The 18,307-nt window shown below is 32.3% G+C and overlaps 1 protein-coding gene across 1 annotated transcript; it reads right to left on the reverse strand.

Annotated features, from left to right (window-relative positions):
- Positions 1 to 7,909: 7,909 nt before the first annotated feature.
- LOC123685074 lies at positions 7,910 to 16,716 on the reverse strand. The gene is made up of 2 exons (XM_045624655.1): positions 15,823 to 16,716; positions 7,910 to 10,792 (listed from the first exon to the last, which is right to left on the reverse strand). Exons 1-2 carry the CDS (start codon positions 15,834 to 15,836, stop codon positions 9,298 to 9,300), a joined length of 1,509 nt encoding a protein of 502 aa, XP_045480611.1. The 5' UTR covers positions 15,837 to 16,716; the 3' UTR covers positions 7,910 to 9,297.
- Between the last annotated feature and the right edge of the window lie 1,591 nt (positions 16,717 to 18,307).

The following is an 18,307-nucleotide window of genomic DNA, read 5'->3' on the forward strand; positions in this document are numbered from 1 at the left end:
GAGCTGTCAAGGTGTGCGTAAGCAATATCGGCTCGCATTTTCACTTTTGGTATTCATAGGTGTCAAGAAGTGATGGGTAAATATGATATGATTTATGTGTGATGACGATCAATGTATAATTAATATGTGGGTTGTGGTCCTTATATTGTGACTTAAGTAGTTCACGGCCAAGGACAAATTAGGGAAATAAAAGAACGGGATAAAAACACGTATTCAATTTATTTCCGACCCACTAAAAATGTGTGAAGTAGGTGATATTTAGATCTAATCGTTTTTTAAGGGTAGCTGGACACTTGGGTCGTTGCGGCTCGGTCGCAGGTACTTTTCGCCGGTCTCTGAAAATCTTTACTCTTCTCGTTGTCGGTGCAAGTGTTGCACCTATGTTGTAGTTGTAGACTAGACTGAACTCAATTGAATTATTCGCTCTGAAATGCCGATTTTTATAGGCATTCAGGCCGTTTTCCATTCGACCGTTAGCACAGCCTTTCTACGGATCCCTTATGGGTGTGGCTTTGATCATTCAAATTTTTTACACCGAGTTCTTCTGTTTTAAGCATTTTGGTTCGAAATTTAACTTTACTTGAATATTTTCGAGGGAATCGATTCCCTACAAGCATAAACACGCATTTTTCCAAATATCAAATAGACCATTAACCAAGAAAAATGAATTAGGCGATGCAAGTTGTACTCAGATTAGTAGAACCAATAATAAATACATAATACTGGTAGAAATATAACAACAATTTCTGTATCTCTGTTGAACTTGGGAATGAATTACTAAAGCAGAACTCTTGTTGAAACTGTAAACAGGAAACCGTTTTTGGTTTTCAGTCAGAGTTGACATTAGTGTCTTACGCACCAAAGCGGAATAAATCTGTGGTATTGCTCTCTAGTATGCACAATGATAAAGCAGTTCGAAATTGATTCCTCGCATATCCCTTGGTGGAAAGAAAATAAACAAAACAACACTTGACTATACGTTTCACAATTTATTAATAAAATAATTAAAATCTTGTTGACATGCATGTTTCGGGTTTCACCCCATTCTCAAAACTGAATAAAATGATATACACAAGTACATATAGATGACTAGGTGACAGATGTTAGAAGTGGAGATAGGCGGAAATCTAATTGAACATTTACAATTGGGAGATTTTGTTTGTGCGCTGAGGATATTTCTAAAAACTCCAAGAGGTCTAAACGTTTTCCTTTAACACCTTTGTGTAAAATTTTTGTCTTATTAAAATCTATAAACTAATTGGAGGTGATACAGTGTTTGAAAAAACCGGTTGTAGATTTATTTTGAAGAATCCATCTTTTATGTTCTTCAATTCTAATTCCGAGAGATCGACCGGTCTGACCTATATAAAATGCAGGACATTCACCACAAAACAATATTCCATCTATTAGTGATAAACTTTGTAAAAGAATTAGACAAAATGATATTGATGTTATATGTACCAATAAGAGAAATTTAAAATCAATGTTTTTTAGTGGTAAGGGTCGACTCAATATTTCACAATCGAGTAGTGCTTATAAGTTGTTTTGTGACAAATGTCCTGCATTTTATACAGGGTGTTTCAAGTTCGATGGCCTATTAGTTTCTGCAGAACGAGGCCGATTTGAAATCTGAAAATTCATAATACGAAACGATCCATTAGTTGAAGTGAAACAACGTTTTCATGAAGACATCAGTAACGATAATGAGGACTTATTGGTTCAGATGTGTGCACAGAATAACCTGAGAATCAATAAATTAAATTTCATGTTAAGACAAATAAAAATGTGAAGGAAAGAGTAAACTATAACATAGAATCACTCCAAAACGAAAGCACTAAGAATCTGTATAAACAACGACTGGAAAACCAAGTTCTAGCAACACCCTTAAGAGAAAGTGACAGCCCTGATGAGGCTTGGATAAAGATCAAAGAGAACATCAAAAAAGCCGCAAAAGAGTCAAAGTAGGAAGAGAAAATATGTGGGAACTCATTGCACATTAAGAAAACACCATGGTATACCGAAGAAGTTAAAGAAATAACTGAAAGGAAACGAATGGCATTTCTGAGGTATAAGACTACGAGAAACACGTACGACTACAGGAAGTATGTCGCAGAATGAAACGTGGTTAATCAGAGGATAAGGCAAATGTTCGATATTGAATCGAATTTTCGCGGGTTGTTTTTGAATTGACGGAGTACGAGGATTTGAGAGGAATTATCTCCATATTGAAATCCCTTCTCAGATCCTGACTTTCCCATCCCCTCCACAATTTTAGCACACTTGGTTTTCCGCATCCACAACGGACGTTACGCACTGTCATTTTCAATGGTTTTTCGCTAATCCTAAATAAGGAAAAATCGCAGTTTCGCACAAAAACTCAATTAGTTTTTAAGTTAGTTAACAGCTTCGTGAGAGGACACATCATAGTTAAGTGAAGAAGATTGTTTAGTTTAAGTTTTTAAGGTGGAAAGTCAGAGAATCAACGGAGACCAGTGGTGGGATTCTGTAACGGCAAAGCGAAGCGAAAACGTGACGAAACGACAGTTTTGCTCGGTTCGGTATTCTGTAAAGGGATTCGGCAATAGTCGTGTTTGCCGAAGCAAAGAACGACCTCATGACGATAACGAAACATTTTAGGGTTCGTTGTCATTACGAAAAGTCCGACGACGTTTTTGATTGGTTTACTTTTACCACGTGACCAAGTCTTAAGCGTCATATTATGACACTTGAATGATTTCGATTTCGAGGTTATAATTTTGAATGTTTTTCTTCACAATATCACAATTCTTAATATTAAGTTTGAAATTCATTCTATTAATTATTGAAAAATTTTCTGTTCAAAAAGGAATGCTCTTCTTCTGATGGCTTCAAAATTTTTATGTGTGTACATTCGATTGCTCCAATTATACCTGGTATTCCACATTTTTCAAAAAATTTCCCTTTATTTTGGGTCTTCTCAGAATCATTAGGGAATTTAATTCTTCCTTGGAATACATGGGTTGACTTACTGCTAGCAAATATTCTTGTCCAATACCGCGTTGGTAATTTCCACTGGCAAAAAATCTCAAAGTTATCAATATTCGCTGTTCAAATGGCGTTCTCGTGTTCCTCCAATAATTATCCATAAATGGTTTCAATTCATCGAATAGAACGTGAACTAAATGTTTCGACAAACGGAAAACGTCTATAAATCTCTCATCCGTTAAGTTAAATGGATCAATTCTATCTCGAAGAAATCTATTCTCCTCTCTTGTAAGAGTTAGACGAACTTTTCTTGAGATTTCCTCGTCGATGATCAGAATCATTGAAAACATGATGAATATTTCTTTATACCTATACACACTATTATTGACTCCCCGAACTTATTTTGTAGTATGGGTAGGTTTTGTAACTGGAATAAGAATGAAGGTTTTAAATTATAATCCATTGAACGAGGTTCCATTTCGAATTTCTTCCAGTGCTCAAATAAGACTTTTTGTAATACTCAATATTTGCATTCAGGTGCTGTATTCAATTAGCTATTTCATTCTTAATGATAAACTAAACAGTTTAAAATGGTATGAAACCCTTTGTTAAGTAACTTCCAATGAGAGTCATAAATCAAAATATAATTTCTGACAATACTCAAGTTAAATACTGTGGATTATTCAAAGGACATTACAGCTAGAGTCCATAAAAGGGACTCTTATCTCATTGCACTTATTAGAGATTATCTCAGGTACCTCATATGTCAAAACCTGCAGAATCCTATAGTAGCTTAAATATCTACTTATTTGCAACGTTGCCAATGTTCCTTCGTGTGAAGTCGGTAAGCTCCGACAACGAAACTAAAAGCGTAAAGATAACGAAACGATAAAGAAAAAGACGCTCACAGAATACCGCATTCGCTTCGCTTAGCTTCGCTTCGTAACGTTATCGCTTTCGTTTGCTATGATAACGAAAGTTACAGAATCCTACCCCAGGTGAGTCCCTTTCCTGTTAGAATTTTCCTTCTTATTGCTGACTGTTCCGGGTGGTATTTCCTCTTAAATCTAAGAAATTAAGCGAATTTCATTTCTTTTATATCGGATAATTCACAAACTTGTGTGGCGGAGCAATCCAATTAATAATTACATACATAATACAGTCCACTAGAATAACTATTAAATGCAATTTGAATTGATCCATAACAGCAAATAAAAGAAGAATACTGAGAGCAATACACAAAATGAATTAGGCGATGCAAGTTGTACTCAGATTAGTAGAACCAATAATAAATACATAATACTGGTAGAAATATAACAACAATTTCTGTATCTCTGTTGAACTTGGGAATGAATTACTAAAGCAGAACTCTTGTTGAAACTGTAAACAGGAAACCGTTTTTGGTTTTCAGTCAGAGTTGACATTAGTGTCTTACGCACCAAAGCGGAATAAATCTGTGGTATTGCTCTCTAGTATGCACAATGATAAAGCAGTTCGAAATTGATTCCTCGCATATCCCTTGGTGGAAAGAAAATAAACAAAACAACACTTGACTATACGTTTCACAATTTATTAGCAATACACAAAAGACATGGGAACATAATCTATACGGATCGCAGAAAAAGATTTGGCGGATGCTACGGAATAGAAAATTGGAAATCAATGATACCATAAAAGTAAACACTGTCCATATTAACCAATGGGAAGAATATATGGGAATTATACAAAGAGGGAATAGATGACCTGGAGGATGACAAGGAAATAGGAGGGGGTGACCAAATAATAGAAATTACAAAAAATGATATTAAAAAGGCTCTCGGAGAATTCAAAAACAGAAAGGCTGCAGGAAACGATGAAATCTGTAATGAATTTTTGAAGTATGAAGTAGAACGACTAGAAGACGAATTAGAAACATTATTCAATAAACTGTGAAGACTACAACTATCCCAATATTCAAAAAAGGGGAGAAAAGCAATCCTGAAAACTATAGAGGTATAACCTTGCTGGGCTCAGTACAAAAATTATTTACCAAGATTTTGGGAAAACTGCAACAGTCAACATCAATGAAGAACAGCTGGCATTCCGTAAAAATCGGTCAACAACGGAAGCTATATTTATAATTCGTCAGATAGTCTAGAAAGCTATCGAATTCAATACGTCCGCTTTTATGTGCTTCGTGGACCTAAAAAAGGCATTCCGATCGCCTTAGGCTAGAAGACGTGATAGCAATTCTGCAGTTGAATAACACACCAAAACAATTAACGAAACAGATCAAAGATCTATTACACGAAAACAAGAGTTCAAACAACATCAGGTGTAACGAGGGAAATTAAAACACCAAATGGTATCCGCCAAGGAGACTCCCTAAGTCCAATGATTTTCAACCTAGTAATGGACAAGTTATACTATGGCAAAAATATTACAATTTTATGTTACGCGGACGATGCGGTCTGGATCGCAGATTCAGAAGACAATCTACAAAGACTCCTTCACGCCTTTTCGAGAGCGGCGACGACCTTGAATACGTTGATATAAACGGAAAAAACAAACCTTCTATTCTCCTCGCGGTTTTCGAGTATACGGGGTGTTTCGGATTATTTCGACATTTCAAGTCCCATATTTCTGTGGTATCTGTGGACGATTCGACTGTCAGTGTCATGTTATAATATAATATAATATAATAATAAATATTCCATTTCGATATACCTACTTGTGAAAGTTCTTGAGAAAGTTTGCAGTTTCCAAAATTGTTATTTAATATTGGAATAAATGCCGACAGATAAAATGCAAAGTCTTCGGCGAATCAAAAATTCAATAGATATTTGTCAAAATTTGGAAATGAACATTGATGTCATCGAATGCATTTTCCTCAGTTCAGGTTCGTTTGAAGGGTTTGTATTATTGATTCAATTGGATGAATGTTACTTTATTTCAGGAATTTTTTGTTTATGTTCCACAAACTATAAAACTACATTCTCATTCGTGAGAATATGAATCTATAGCGACAGCAGATGGAACTACAAAAGAGAACAGAACTTCATCTGATCATCAATAGGAATACCGATATTCGTAAATTGTAAACTTTAAATAAACATGAATCATCCAGTCAATACAGTCTTGGATTGGAGTAAAAGTTGTGCTACTATGAAACAGTATTAAACAAATAGAAAAACTACTTATAGATAATTCATAATTGGCTTTATTACTGGAAAAAAGAGCCAAGTTAGTCAGATGACATTCAAAAATTTCCATGTATGTTTTGAATATCTAAAATATACACTTTTACGACAGAAGAGTGCAAAAATATAAGTGACCTATCCGTTTCTGAAGAATTTGAGTGCAGTGCTGTTGAATTTATAATGAATAAATCGAATAGTTGTGAAACCTCCATACGAATAATTTAGATTATATATACCCTGTTATATTATCATTTTATTTGCCGCTCAACTCAAACATGTATTAATAAACCTTGGAAATTAGACTTTCAAATTTTCAACCTGATTTGTCGAAAAGGTTCCACCTGATATGATATAACAATTGCTTTTGAGGTAACATAAGCCATGGGTATTTGAAAGGCCAGTATATTCAATCTGTCTCTTTTTAGGTTGTTCATTTATAGCTATACTGAATAATTCTCCGAAAAAAAATTAATTTTAGATGTGAATTAATTAAATTTGGACTTGTGCATATGACTATAAATTTGAGAAAGACATATTCTTCTAAATTCCATTATTAGTCTTTTCAATAGTACTTCGAAGATATTGATTTCAATAATGTATGGAATATTTTCACTGGTCTTCTTCAGATGAAGTGTGGCGATTAGATTTTCTTCAAATGAATATTTATTCTCCATTTTTTTGTTGAACAATCAAATTATTCATGGATGGCGAGGATATACATATATAGAAATGAGTTCAAATTTTTCACTTGAAATACTAGTAAAAATGTTACGACAGAAATAAAATTTGAAGGATCATTTCATCATAAATTTTAACATGGCAGTTACTTTCGACATTGGTATCAATTTTCCAGCAATTCAATGTAGGTATAAAATACTTTAAAAAGTAACAATTTATTACACGTACAGGCTCACGCCTCTGTGATTATATGTTTATACCCTGTAGCTTACAGAATAAACCATTTTATTATTATTATTATTATTAAAACTTTCCATGTCATGAATGATCAAACTTTTATAAAAATGTATATACCTATTTGTTCACTAAAGTTTCCAATCTTTTAATCGTTGTAGGAATAGGTGCTCTATGGACAGTTCGAAAATGCTATCTTACTGATTTATTCATTGCATTTAATTTTGGTAAAAATTAAATTATTAATTGATTCAGATCCAAAGTTAACATTCAAAACAAAATCAAATCAGTGTAGTTATCGAACCCACTAACATGGGTCAATAGTATTGAATGATACAATTTTAGTACCGAGGCAGTCATTTCAAATACTGAACACCGGTCCTTCTGACTGAAGTAAAAATTGAACAATGATCTTTTTTTACTTGCCTCTTGAAATGAGTTTTGCACTTTTCCAGTGTCCAATAATGAGATAATAATTAAATTGACTCAAGAGATTAACAGGGTATGCTATATCAGGACTAGTTAATACTGCTAAAGACGTTAATAACTCTCTTATATGGTTCATCATTACAACTCTCTTTTGTTGAATCAAATTTCAATTTAGTTTTCAAAGGAGCTTTCATATTTACAATCAGACATGTTGAATATTTGCAATTTTTCATCATTTCTATTGATATTCATCCCTAAACATTTTTTAGCTTCCCCTAAATTCTTTGTCATAAAATTATCACTTGAATTTTCTATCAGATATATTCATTCAGAATTAACATTAGTTGAAACAAAAAAGTCATCCACGTACAATACAACAATAGTAAGCAAGTTATTTTTTGATTTTATGTGAATACAATGCTCAATTGTTGAATCAGTTGTAACTAATATCTGTCAAAATTTTATTTACTACATATGTATGGGACATAAATTGCCCTGTTCAATTTACTTCCGAGTAAAACCCAGAGCTACAAGTCTTGCTCTATAATGTAGCGAACCATCACTATTAAGCTTTTTCTTAAACACCCAGTAATAGTCCACTACACTGGCACCTTCAGGAAGTTCTGCAATTTCCCAGGCATTATTCCTGATGAACAAATCATATTCTTCCTCCATCACTGCCTTCCATTGCTCTCCGTCCCATCTAGATAAGTCTTCGTCTGAAACATACATGTACGTTATGTGATCTTGAACTATCTTTGTCTTTGATTCTCATTTCGATCTTCTCAATTCCTGATTAGTACTGGTATTTGGACATCTGATATATAGTCATTATCATAATTCATTTCATCACTAGCTTCTTCTATATCATTTCTGTACATACTAACTCTCCATTTTACATTCTGCTGCCCTCCACTGAATCAGAATTATTTAGTGAAATTTCTACATCATCTCTTTTCTATGATAACTACATCTCAACTGGTACTAATGACATTGTTACCTGTATTCTGCATCCCTTTGATCGTTCACCAGAACCCACAAAAATCATTTTTGTCCATATACATTCAAGAAATATGCAACAGAAGAGTATGCAAAATACATCAATACAATTTTCAGATTCTTAAAATGCCTTAGTTCTTCAGGAATGTCCAATTGGTCTTTCGAATTGTTGCAATTATTAATTGTATATTGTATTCCTTTATAAATTATGAAGAATACCTTCTATTTAATAGGGGGCTCTCTCTAGAAATCACTATTTGGTATTCTAAATCTATGCAACCTATAAATTGCAAATTATATACTGTATTATTTCATAAATTATGAAAAATAACCTACTATTAACCAAATTTTTAGATTTCAAAAGGTGTCCTTCCTTGTATTCTAAATATATAATTATGTTTTCCGTATCTTAAAGTCTGTTTTTAAAAAGGATTTATTCTATTTCGAATTAAGAATTACAACACTTGGATAAATAATTAATAATTCTACAGATTAAGATTTGGGAAAAACGTGAGTTACAAAACGAAGCTTGATGTTCTAAATCTGATTCATAACTAACTAAAGTCTGTCCTGAAATCTACAAAGAAAGCTTTGAGTTCACAGAGAGAATTTGCACTTCAGCACTATCGCGTACATTTCCAAGAACGGCGTTGGCCGAGCTTCTTCTATTATGTTGACTTGTGCTGTTTCGGTCGATGTGGATCTCATAATACCTCCCCCCTTAGTTCAGATAACGTCCTCGTTATCAGTGGGATCACCTGGGTTGTTCTCGAGGTCGATGCGAATGATTTTCCTCGGATTGTATAACAGGTCTCTAATTCTTACTCTGTTTATCATGACAGTGATTGTTCCAATGATTATGAAACAGTAAAATTCCGCTTATGGTATAATGCGTGAGCTGAGTTATTGGGTGTAGATAAATTGGTTGATTTTGAAGTTTCTCACCTTCTTGCAGGATTGATGTAGGTTCTCTTAAGTGTTTTAACTGAAGTTCCATTTTATAATCGTAACTCAATGGGAGTTTCGAAATGTTTTCAAATTTCATCTCAAAAATTGGTTCAGTGTTTTCAAATATTGAATTGTCGATGATGATGGTACAATCTGAATGTAGCAGGTTTATTCCTTGTATGGATTTTTTCATAATTATACCATGGCAATCTTCTAGTATTGTCTGCGTATTCTTAAACAGGGTGAGAAGCTGTTTGTTCTGAAGTGTATGGATTATCTTATAGTTGTTTTTGATGAGCACTTTTTGACACTGGTCTGGTGATGACAGGATGCAGGCTTCTTTGACTGGTGGTTGAAGACATAAGACAATGGAACTGCCTAATGTGGAAATACAGGCTTCATTGGTCCAGTATTCTTCGTAGTTGATTCTGACCAAATACTTTTTCGGAGGTATTACAGCAATATCTTGGTGGTTAGGTAGAGGGTACACTCGGGAATAGTTTGTGGTGATCTGTTTGAGAATAGGAATTTTGAGGAGAAAGGTGATGGATTCATCCGTTCGTATGACAGATATTTTAGCAAACTCTATAGTTTTATAGAGATGAACGTGATCGATTGGAGATAATTGTTGTGGTTTATAATTTTTTTCGAGATACTTTCCAATCAAAAGAAGTTCATCGATTTTTATGAGTTCTAAATTTGGTATTCCTTTCATTGCAAAACTGATAGTTCTTTCAAGCATCAAGAAAGTATTCAATAGATCTTCTGCTTGAAGTATTTGATATTCAACAGTCATTCTGAATTGTTCCGTTGATTTTATGTTTTGAAAAAGTAATTTAGTATGTTGAATATTATCATTCAATAAAGCTAAATCTTCTGAGTACCTTTGTGTTAAATGATTCGCAAAAGAAGTTAATTTATTGATTCTTTCAATTTCAGAGTTTTTAATTTGATGGAGACTTTCTATGTTCTCGTTAATAGTTTTCAGATCATCGTCGTCTAGATTTCCTGTGATAAATTTTATGCCTTTGCCAATAAAATTAGCCAAACCTCTTTTAACTTTTTTGTTAATGAATTTATGTAGTATTTGTTCAATTTGGGCTAAATTCGAATTTAATTGAAGGTAAATTCTATGAGATAATTCATCAATAGTTCGATTTTTCTGCAGTGCATTAAAGTTGTAATTAAGTTGATTATAATTGATTTGTAAATTCGTGATGTTTATAAAAAAGAGAAAATTATGGTAATGATCAAGAATTTTGGCCTGACTTAAGGGTTCTTCAAAGTATCCATTACTGATTATTTTGTTGACCTGAAGGGCCTGGTTGATTTGGGTCTGTATCAGGAGGATCATTGGTATCCTGAAAAGAACAAACATTTTTTCTTAGTCGTTTGACTTTTTTGATATGAGCTGTGGTTTCTCTAGATTTTTGAGTTAAACCACTAATTTTATTTTGTTGTTGTCGTTCAACTGTAACTTTTTCAAAAGGCGGGTCAGTTTTTCTGGGTCTATTTCTTTCAACGTAGACTTCTCTTTGTGCTAGATTTGGGGGATCGTTTCTATTCTCATTTATTCTATTAAATTTTTTCTGCCCTTTTTCTTTATTCCATTCGTAAATATGGTCAAAAAATGGTAATATTTCTTTCTTTCTTTTTTCGTTGTATTGCTCGTAAACTGTCATGTTCAAGTCAAATTCTGGTAATTTGTCGTACGGACCGTAAAGTAAATGAAATGGAGAATATCCGGTCGTTGAATGTATTGATTGATTATAGATCAAAGTTGCAGTGATCATAAGATTTGAAGGATTTTCATTTGGATTTTTCAATTTCAAAATTCTGAGTTTTTCTAATAGTGTTGAATGAAATCTCTCAATAGGAGAGTTTGAACTTGGGTTATTCACAGTAGTAAAGTGTAAATCAATTTTATTCAACTTACAATACTCTAAAAAGGTTTTATTATGAAATTCTCTTCCTTCGTCACAAACAATTTTTGAGGAATATTATGATGTGCCAAATAATGGCGTAATTTGTTGAGGATTGTTAATGCTGTACCATCTTTAACGAGATACGACTGGGCGTATTTAGAAAAGAGGTCTATTATTGTCAAAAATTTGGAATTAAGAAAAGAAAAAGTATCGATGTGTATTACTTCAAATGGTCTCTTTGCAAGAAGAGGGCCAGAAAATTTCAATCTATAAGGGTGTCTTTCGTATTTTGACTGAAGACATAGTTCACATTTATTTATGATTTCAGTGATTTTGTTTTTCATTCTCGGCCAATAATACTTTTTTGATAAAAATTTGTGACTTTCTGAAATTCCATTATGATTTTTGTCGTGATATTCGGAAATAATTTCTTTTTGATTTTCCTCGCAAATTACATCCAATAAGTAGATATTGCTAATAAAAAGTTTGGCAGAGTAGTTAAATGATTCTTTACAAAATCTAACGAGAGGTAAACGCAGCTTATTGTCTCTAAAATAAATTCCGTAAGATTCATTTGGTCTGAGAATTTCTTTGAAAAGTTTAGAAAAGTCATCTGTAATACAATTTTGTCGTATTGATACGCTATACGTGTTTCTTCCGAAGGGTTTACTAAATTTCAAATTGAATTGTTCACCGATGTTTAAAATTACTCGATTGGGATAGATATTGACTGATTTTTCTGTAATTGGAATGACTTTTCCATTATCTTCTTGGGTAGAATGAATGGTAGCATCAGTATCAGAATTTTGATCATCATTTAAATTTTGTTGTTCACTATTATTTGGAATAGATAATTCATCGTTTTGGCAATTGAGAATATTTTCTAATTCTTCATCGCCTAATTCAGGGAGTTCACTCACATTTGGTAAAATAGAGGATAGTTCTGCATTTAAATCAACATCAGATAGAAGTGGTTCATTTTCTCGATTATGTATTTCTATACGAGAAAGAGCATCGGCAACTTTATTTTCTTTGCCTTTGGTGTGAATGATTTCAAAATCAAATTCTTCTAATTTCAGTTTCCAACGTATGAGTCGAGAATTTGGTTCTTTGATTTTAGAGAGCCAGCCATACGAGGGGATTATGATCGGTTTCAATTGTGAAATGTTGTCCATAAAGATAAGGCCTAAAATGTTTTGTAGAATCTAGGATTGAAAGTAATTCTTTTTCGATAGTCGAATAATTTCTTTCAGCTGAATTTAGAGTTCTTGAATAGTAAGCTACAGGTCGATTTGATTGTGATAAAACACTTCCAATAGCAACATTTGAAGCATCGGTGGTTAATTTAAATGGTTTCTCGAAATCTGGATATACTAAAATTGGGGCATTTGTCAATAATTCTTTGCATAAGTGGAATGCATGCACGTAATCGGGATCATCAGGGTTTATTTTTGCGCCTTTTTTCAAGCATTTAGTAAAAGGTGAGACAATATGTGCGAAATTTTGAATAAATCTGCGGTAGTAACCTACCAAACCTAGAAATGATTTGATTTCTTTCACTGTACGAGGTATTGGGTAATTTTCTATAGTGTGTAATTTTGAGGGGTTGGGGGATACTCCTTCCGGGGTTATCACATGTCCCAAAAATTCTACATTTTTGCTTAAAAATTCGCATTTGTCAAGTTCGATTTTTAGGTTGAATTCTTTTATTTTTTGAAATATTAATTTTAAGTGATTAATGTGTTCTTGTAAGGATTTGGAAAATACGACAACGTCGTCCATGTATACAAAACAGAATTTATGGAGATATTCTTTGAGTACGTTATCCATACAACGTTGAAATGTACTTCGGCCGTTTTTCAAACCATAAGGCATTCTAACATATTCAAAGTGGCCATTATTCACTGTAAACGCGGTTTTTTCGATCGATTCGGGGTCCATTTCAATTTGATGAAATGCTTTTGCCATGTCGATTGTTGTGAAATAACAACTTTTTCCTAAGTTATCTAAAATTTCTTCGATACGCGGTAAAGGGTATTTATCTTCTACGGTTTTTTCATTAAGACGTCGATAATCAATGACCATTCTGTATTTCTTTTGTCCAGATGCGTATTTTTTCTTATCAACAATCCAAACTGGGGCACTGTAGGGTGAAATCGATGGACGTATAATTTTGTCATCTAATAATTTTTGAATTTGTTCCTGAATAATTTTTTTCATGTGATGGGGGTGTCTAAAAGATTTAACATAAACTGGTTCTTCATCTTTTGTTCGAATTTTGTGTTTTACATTATTGCTGAATGAAAGATCGGAATTTTCATTATAAAAAATATTTTTGAATTTACTACAGAGTTTCAAAATTTCTCGTTTTTCTTCCGAATTCATGTGTGAGGTTCTAATATTTTTAGCAATTCTAAAATTTTGGCTTTCTAATGGAGGTGTAGATATTTCAGTCTCTAAAAGAGATGTCACAGGTATTCTTTCAGAAAAATTTATTTCTATGTTATTTTGATTTGGTTTTGAAGTTGGTATAAAACAAAATCCGTTTTTCGCATGAGCAATGCATTCTGGAGTTGAAAATTCTTGAAAATTTAATTCTGGTAATAAAACATCACCGTTTTCTATAGTGACAGGTACTTTAACAAAATTATTTGCTTCGAATTTTTTCGGTTTCAATTTTGTGGAAGAATATGCAAGGTTGAATGGAATTTTCATGTTATTAATTTCTAAAGTATGTGTTTTATAGTCGATGTTTGCACCTAATTTTTGTAGATCTGATGTACCTAATAAAGCGTCGAATTTCTGATGCCAATCAACTACATGTAGATGGATATTATCGAAGATTCCTAGTTCGTATAAAAGTGGAATGCTCAAATTATTGTCAGCTTTAATAGTATTTCCTAAGCCTGAAACACTGAATTCTTCTTTGTATAAATATTCAAAAAATTTTTCGAATTAATGACGGAGTTTGTTGCTCCCGAATCAATTAAAATTTTAAGATCAATTTTGGGTAGATAAATATAGGGCAATTTTGACTTAATTTTTACACAATTTAAGTCTAAATTTCTTGGGATTCCGAGGCATTCATCTGAAAATTTTCGTCATCCTCGTAATAATTCTCACAATCAGGTTGTTGTTCAATTTCCGCATTATAATATTCCGTTTCATAACATTCTGGATCATCATTCTCGGTTCGAACATTAAATAATTCTTCCGAATAAAATTTTGGTTGTTGTGATTGATTTGGATTTCTTTGGAATGTTCTGGTTGATATTGACATGGGTGTTTGTTGTGGTTGTTTAGAAGTATTCCTAGTCGAAATTGACATAGGCGTGGGTTTTGGTTGATTTTTGTAAATATTTGAACCGGGTTTGGTTCCAAAAACTTCGCGATTCGTGGGGAATCTTTGATTGTTTGAAATCGGTTTATTTATTGAGTGAGGGAAACCTGGTGGGTTTCTAGAATTGTTATTAAATTGAGAATTTGTTGCTGGATTAGTAAAATTTGATGGGTTATTAAAATAATTTGGAGTAAAATTATTGTAATGATTCGAACGATTTGGATAATTTGATGGTTGTGGGCGTATGTGAATTGGTTTTTTAGGCGTTTCTTGTGATTTTCGTAGGAATTCACAATATTCCCATTCTTGTTTTCTATTATCAAAAATTTTACATCTATTTATACATTCTTCGATGGTATTTGAATCGAAATTACTTAGATAGGATCGATAAGGTTCTAGAATTCCAATTTGAAATGTTTTGAGGGCTAAATTTTGAATGTCCTGCTTTTTGAACAAGAGATAATTTGGGTCTTGAATATTTAAGGTCAGATGTTGAAGGAGATCATTTAAATTTTTTGATAGCCTACTGTAAAATTCTAAATAATTTTCACTTCTATGTTGTACGCATTGACTTAATGATGAAATTAATAAATCTTCGTTACGTTGGTCTCCGTACCTTTGCAAGAGAACTCTTCTGATTGTAGGCCAATCAGAGGCATTTTGGAAAGCAATGGAATCTCCGGCTTCATTTTTCAATTTTGATCTTATAGAAAAATTAAGCGCATAGTTCAAGTCAGGATTTAATCTTCCTTGCAAATGTAGTAGTAAATTATCGACTTCATTGATGAATATCGATAGATTTTGACCAGGTGAATATTCTGGTATGGAATTCAATAGTAATTGTAAGTCCTGTCTGGACATTACTTCGGTAGGTATAACGTTAGTTACTTCGGTAAGTATAACGTTAGAAGAAGTTTGGTTATTCATTTCGGAATGTGTTAAAGTTCTTCTACGATAAGGTTGAAATCTATTATTTCTAATCGATTGATTTTGTAAAAAATTTGCTCCTAGCTCTAGAATTTCTGAGTCTTCAGCGATAATTTCTAATTCTTAAGATGAGTTATCTGTCATTTGAAATTAGGACTGATGTGGAAAAAATGAGGGAAAAAGGGGTTGATGGACTTACACCAAGATTTGCATCCTATAGTGGTTGGTCCTTCCTTCTGTGTTGAAGGGGTGGTGCTTCCTTCTGGATCGAAGTGGTTGGCTTCCTTCTGTGTTGAAGGGGTGGTGCTTCCTTCTGGATCGAAGTGGTTGGCTTCCTTCTGGGTTGAAGGGGTGGTTGATGATGGTTCTGGATATCACATCAAGAGTTGAAACTCAACGGGAGTTCCTTGGACACAATCCGTAGCGGACACTTATTTCAGTTTCGAACTAAAACCCCGTTGCGATATCCTGTTCGCAGCGCCAATTATGTTTTCCGTATCTTAAAGTCTGTTTTTAAAAAGGATTTATTCTATTTCGAATTAAGAATTACAACACTTGGATAAATAATTAATAATTCTACAGATTAAGATTTGGGAAAAACGTGAGTTACAAAACGAAGCTTGATGTTCTAAATCTGATTCATAACTAACTAAAGTCTGTCCTGAAATCTACAAAGAAAGCTTTATGAGTTCACAGAGAGAATTTGCACTTCAGCACTATCGCGTACATTTCCAAGAACGGCGTTGGCCGAGCTTCTTCTATTATGTTGACTTGTGCTGTTTCGGTCGATGTGGATCTCATTATAATATACACCTTATATTATAATTGTTTGTCGTATATTGTATTTCTTAATAAATTATGGAATAGAGGAATAATTTGTTGCTCAACTGAAAAAAGTATTGATGAATCTTGAAAATGAGGGACTTCCTAATAATAATAATAAAGTTTATTTATTTCTTATAACCTGATTTCTCAAAGATGTTACACCTAGATATGATATTACGATTACTTGTGAGGCCACATAAGCCATGGGTTTTTGAAAGGTAGATCTATTCATTCTGCCTCTTTTCAGTTTATTATATAATGAAAATTCCTAAAACAAAATCAATATTTGTCAAAACTGAAAATAAACATTGAACGCAGTTTCCTTATTTCAGGTAGTATTTCTATTGACTGATAATAACGCTCACATTTTGATTATGCATTTTTCCCAAATTTTTCAAAGAAGAATGAAATTGCCATTTCTAGAGAATTGAGAATTTCAGATTTCAAAATGTCTCGTTTCTCCAAAAATGACTAATTACTACTTCAAATATATACACCCTGTATAATTGGTGATTAAATATTGTATTTCTTTACAAATTAATTAATAATTTGAGGCTTTAATCTCAATTTTCAGACTTGAAATGGTCCAACATCTCTAGATACTTCTAATTGATATTCGACAAATAAATATCCGGTATAATTATCCATCCAAACGAAAATAATCCATCTTCTGAAAAGAAAAACATAACAATGTTCAAATCATCAAGTTTTAAGTGTTTCTGCATTCAGCTTTCCAATTACATATTGAAAATATTCTTTACTTACGTTGTATATTTTGAATGAGTGAATTAAAAGCCTGAAATTATCATCAAAGACGATTCATGAAATATTTCTGTTATCGTTTAATTACCTTTAATTGCTTCAATTATTAGACTTGGTTCATAACAAACTTTACAAATTCCTTGAAACAAATGAACATAAAATCGGCTTGGAGGATATTTTTATGAATGAATTTAAAGAACATCTACAAAAATTCATTTTTTGTTATGAACATAAGGATGTAAGCGAACAAATTTTAAAATTGACTCTAAGATTACTTTTATACAAGTATACAAAAGATCGAAATATCTCTAAAACATTAAGTTCAGGGCATTTCCGAAAACAAAAGATTTTTTCAGAGAGTAAACCTCCGAAAAAAATGAAAATGAATTGCTCTTCAACTACATATTCATAATTATTTTTTGTTTCATATCTCCACCATCAACAACCTCCAAATGAGCACCAAAGAAGACCTGTGATAATTAATATAGAAAGTCTATTTATTTTGTTGGAATTTTTTTTAATTTATTAATGAATCAATGTTCTTTATTTTGTTAGAATTTTTATTAATTTATTTACGAATCAATGTTTTTTATTTTGTTAGAATTGTTGTTAATTTATGTATGAATATATGTATGTGTATACATATATTCCAATGTATTATAAGTTATGAAATTTTACTCTCTGCATTCAATGTATCTTGTGATTCAATCAATAATTTTATTTATTTCTCAAGTATTTTTGAAGTGGATTTTCATAACTTAGTATATATACAATGACAATTACTCATTGAAGCAAATGGTATTATTTTGAATCAGTGATAAAAAAGCCAAAAGCAAATTAACACAAGTTTTGAGTAACTGTGTCAGACAATCTATTATTTTTAAAATACAAAAATATATAAATTTGTTATACCCAAATATATAGATTATTTTGAAAAATATATATTATATTTATTAAGAAAGAATGTATATTTATGTATAGTGTTATCTTATTCATATAAAAATTTCTAATATTAATTCATTCCAATTAAAGTGAATCACGAAATGTAGGAAGATAGATTAATCGAACCGAAGATTTTTTATCTTTCATGTATGTGT

The sequence above is a fragment of the Harmonia axyridis genome, chromosome 7 (genome assembly GCF_914767665.1).
Source record: "Harmonia axyridis chromosome 7, icHarAxyr1.1, whole genome shotgun sequence".
NCBI lineage: Eukaryota > Metazoa > Arthropoda > Insecta > Coleoptera > Coccinellidae > Harmonia > Harmonia axyridis.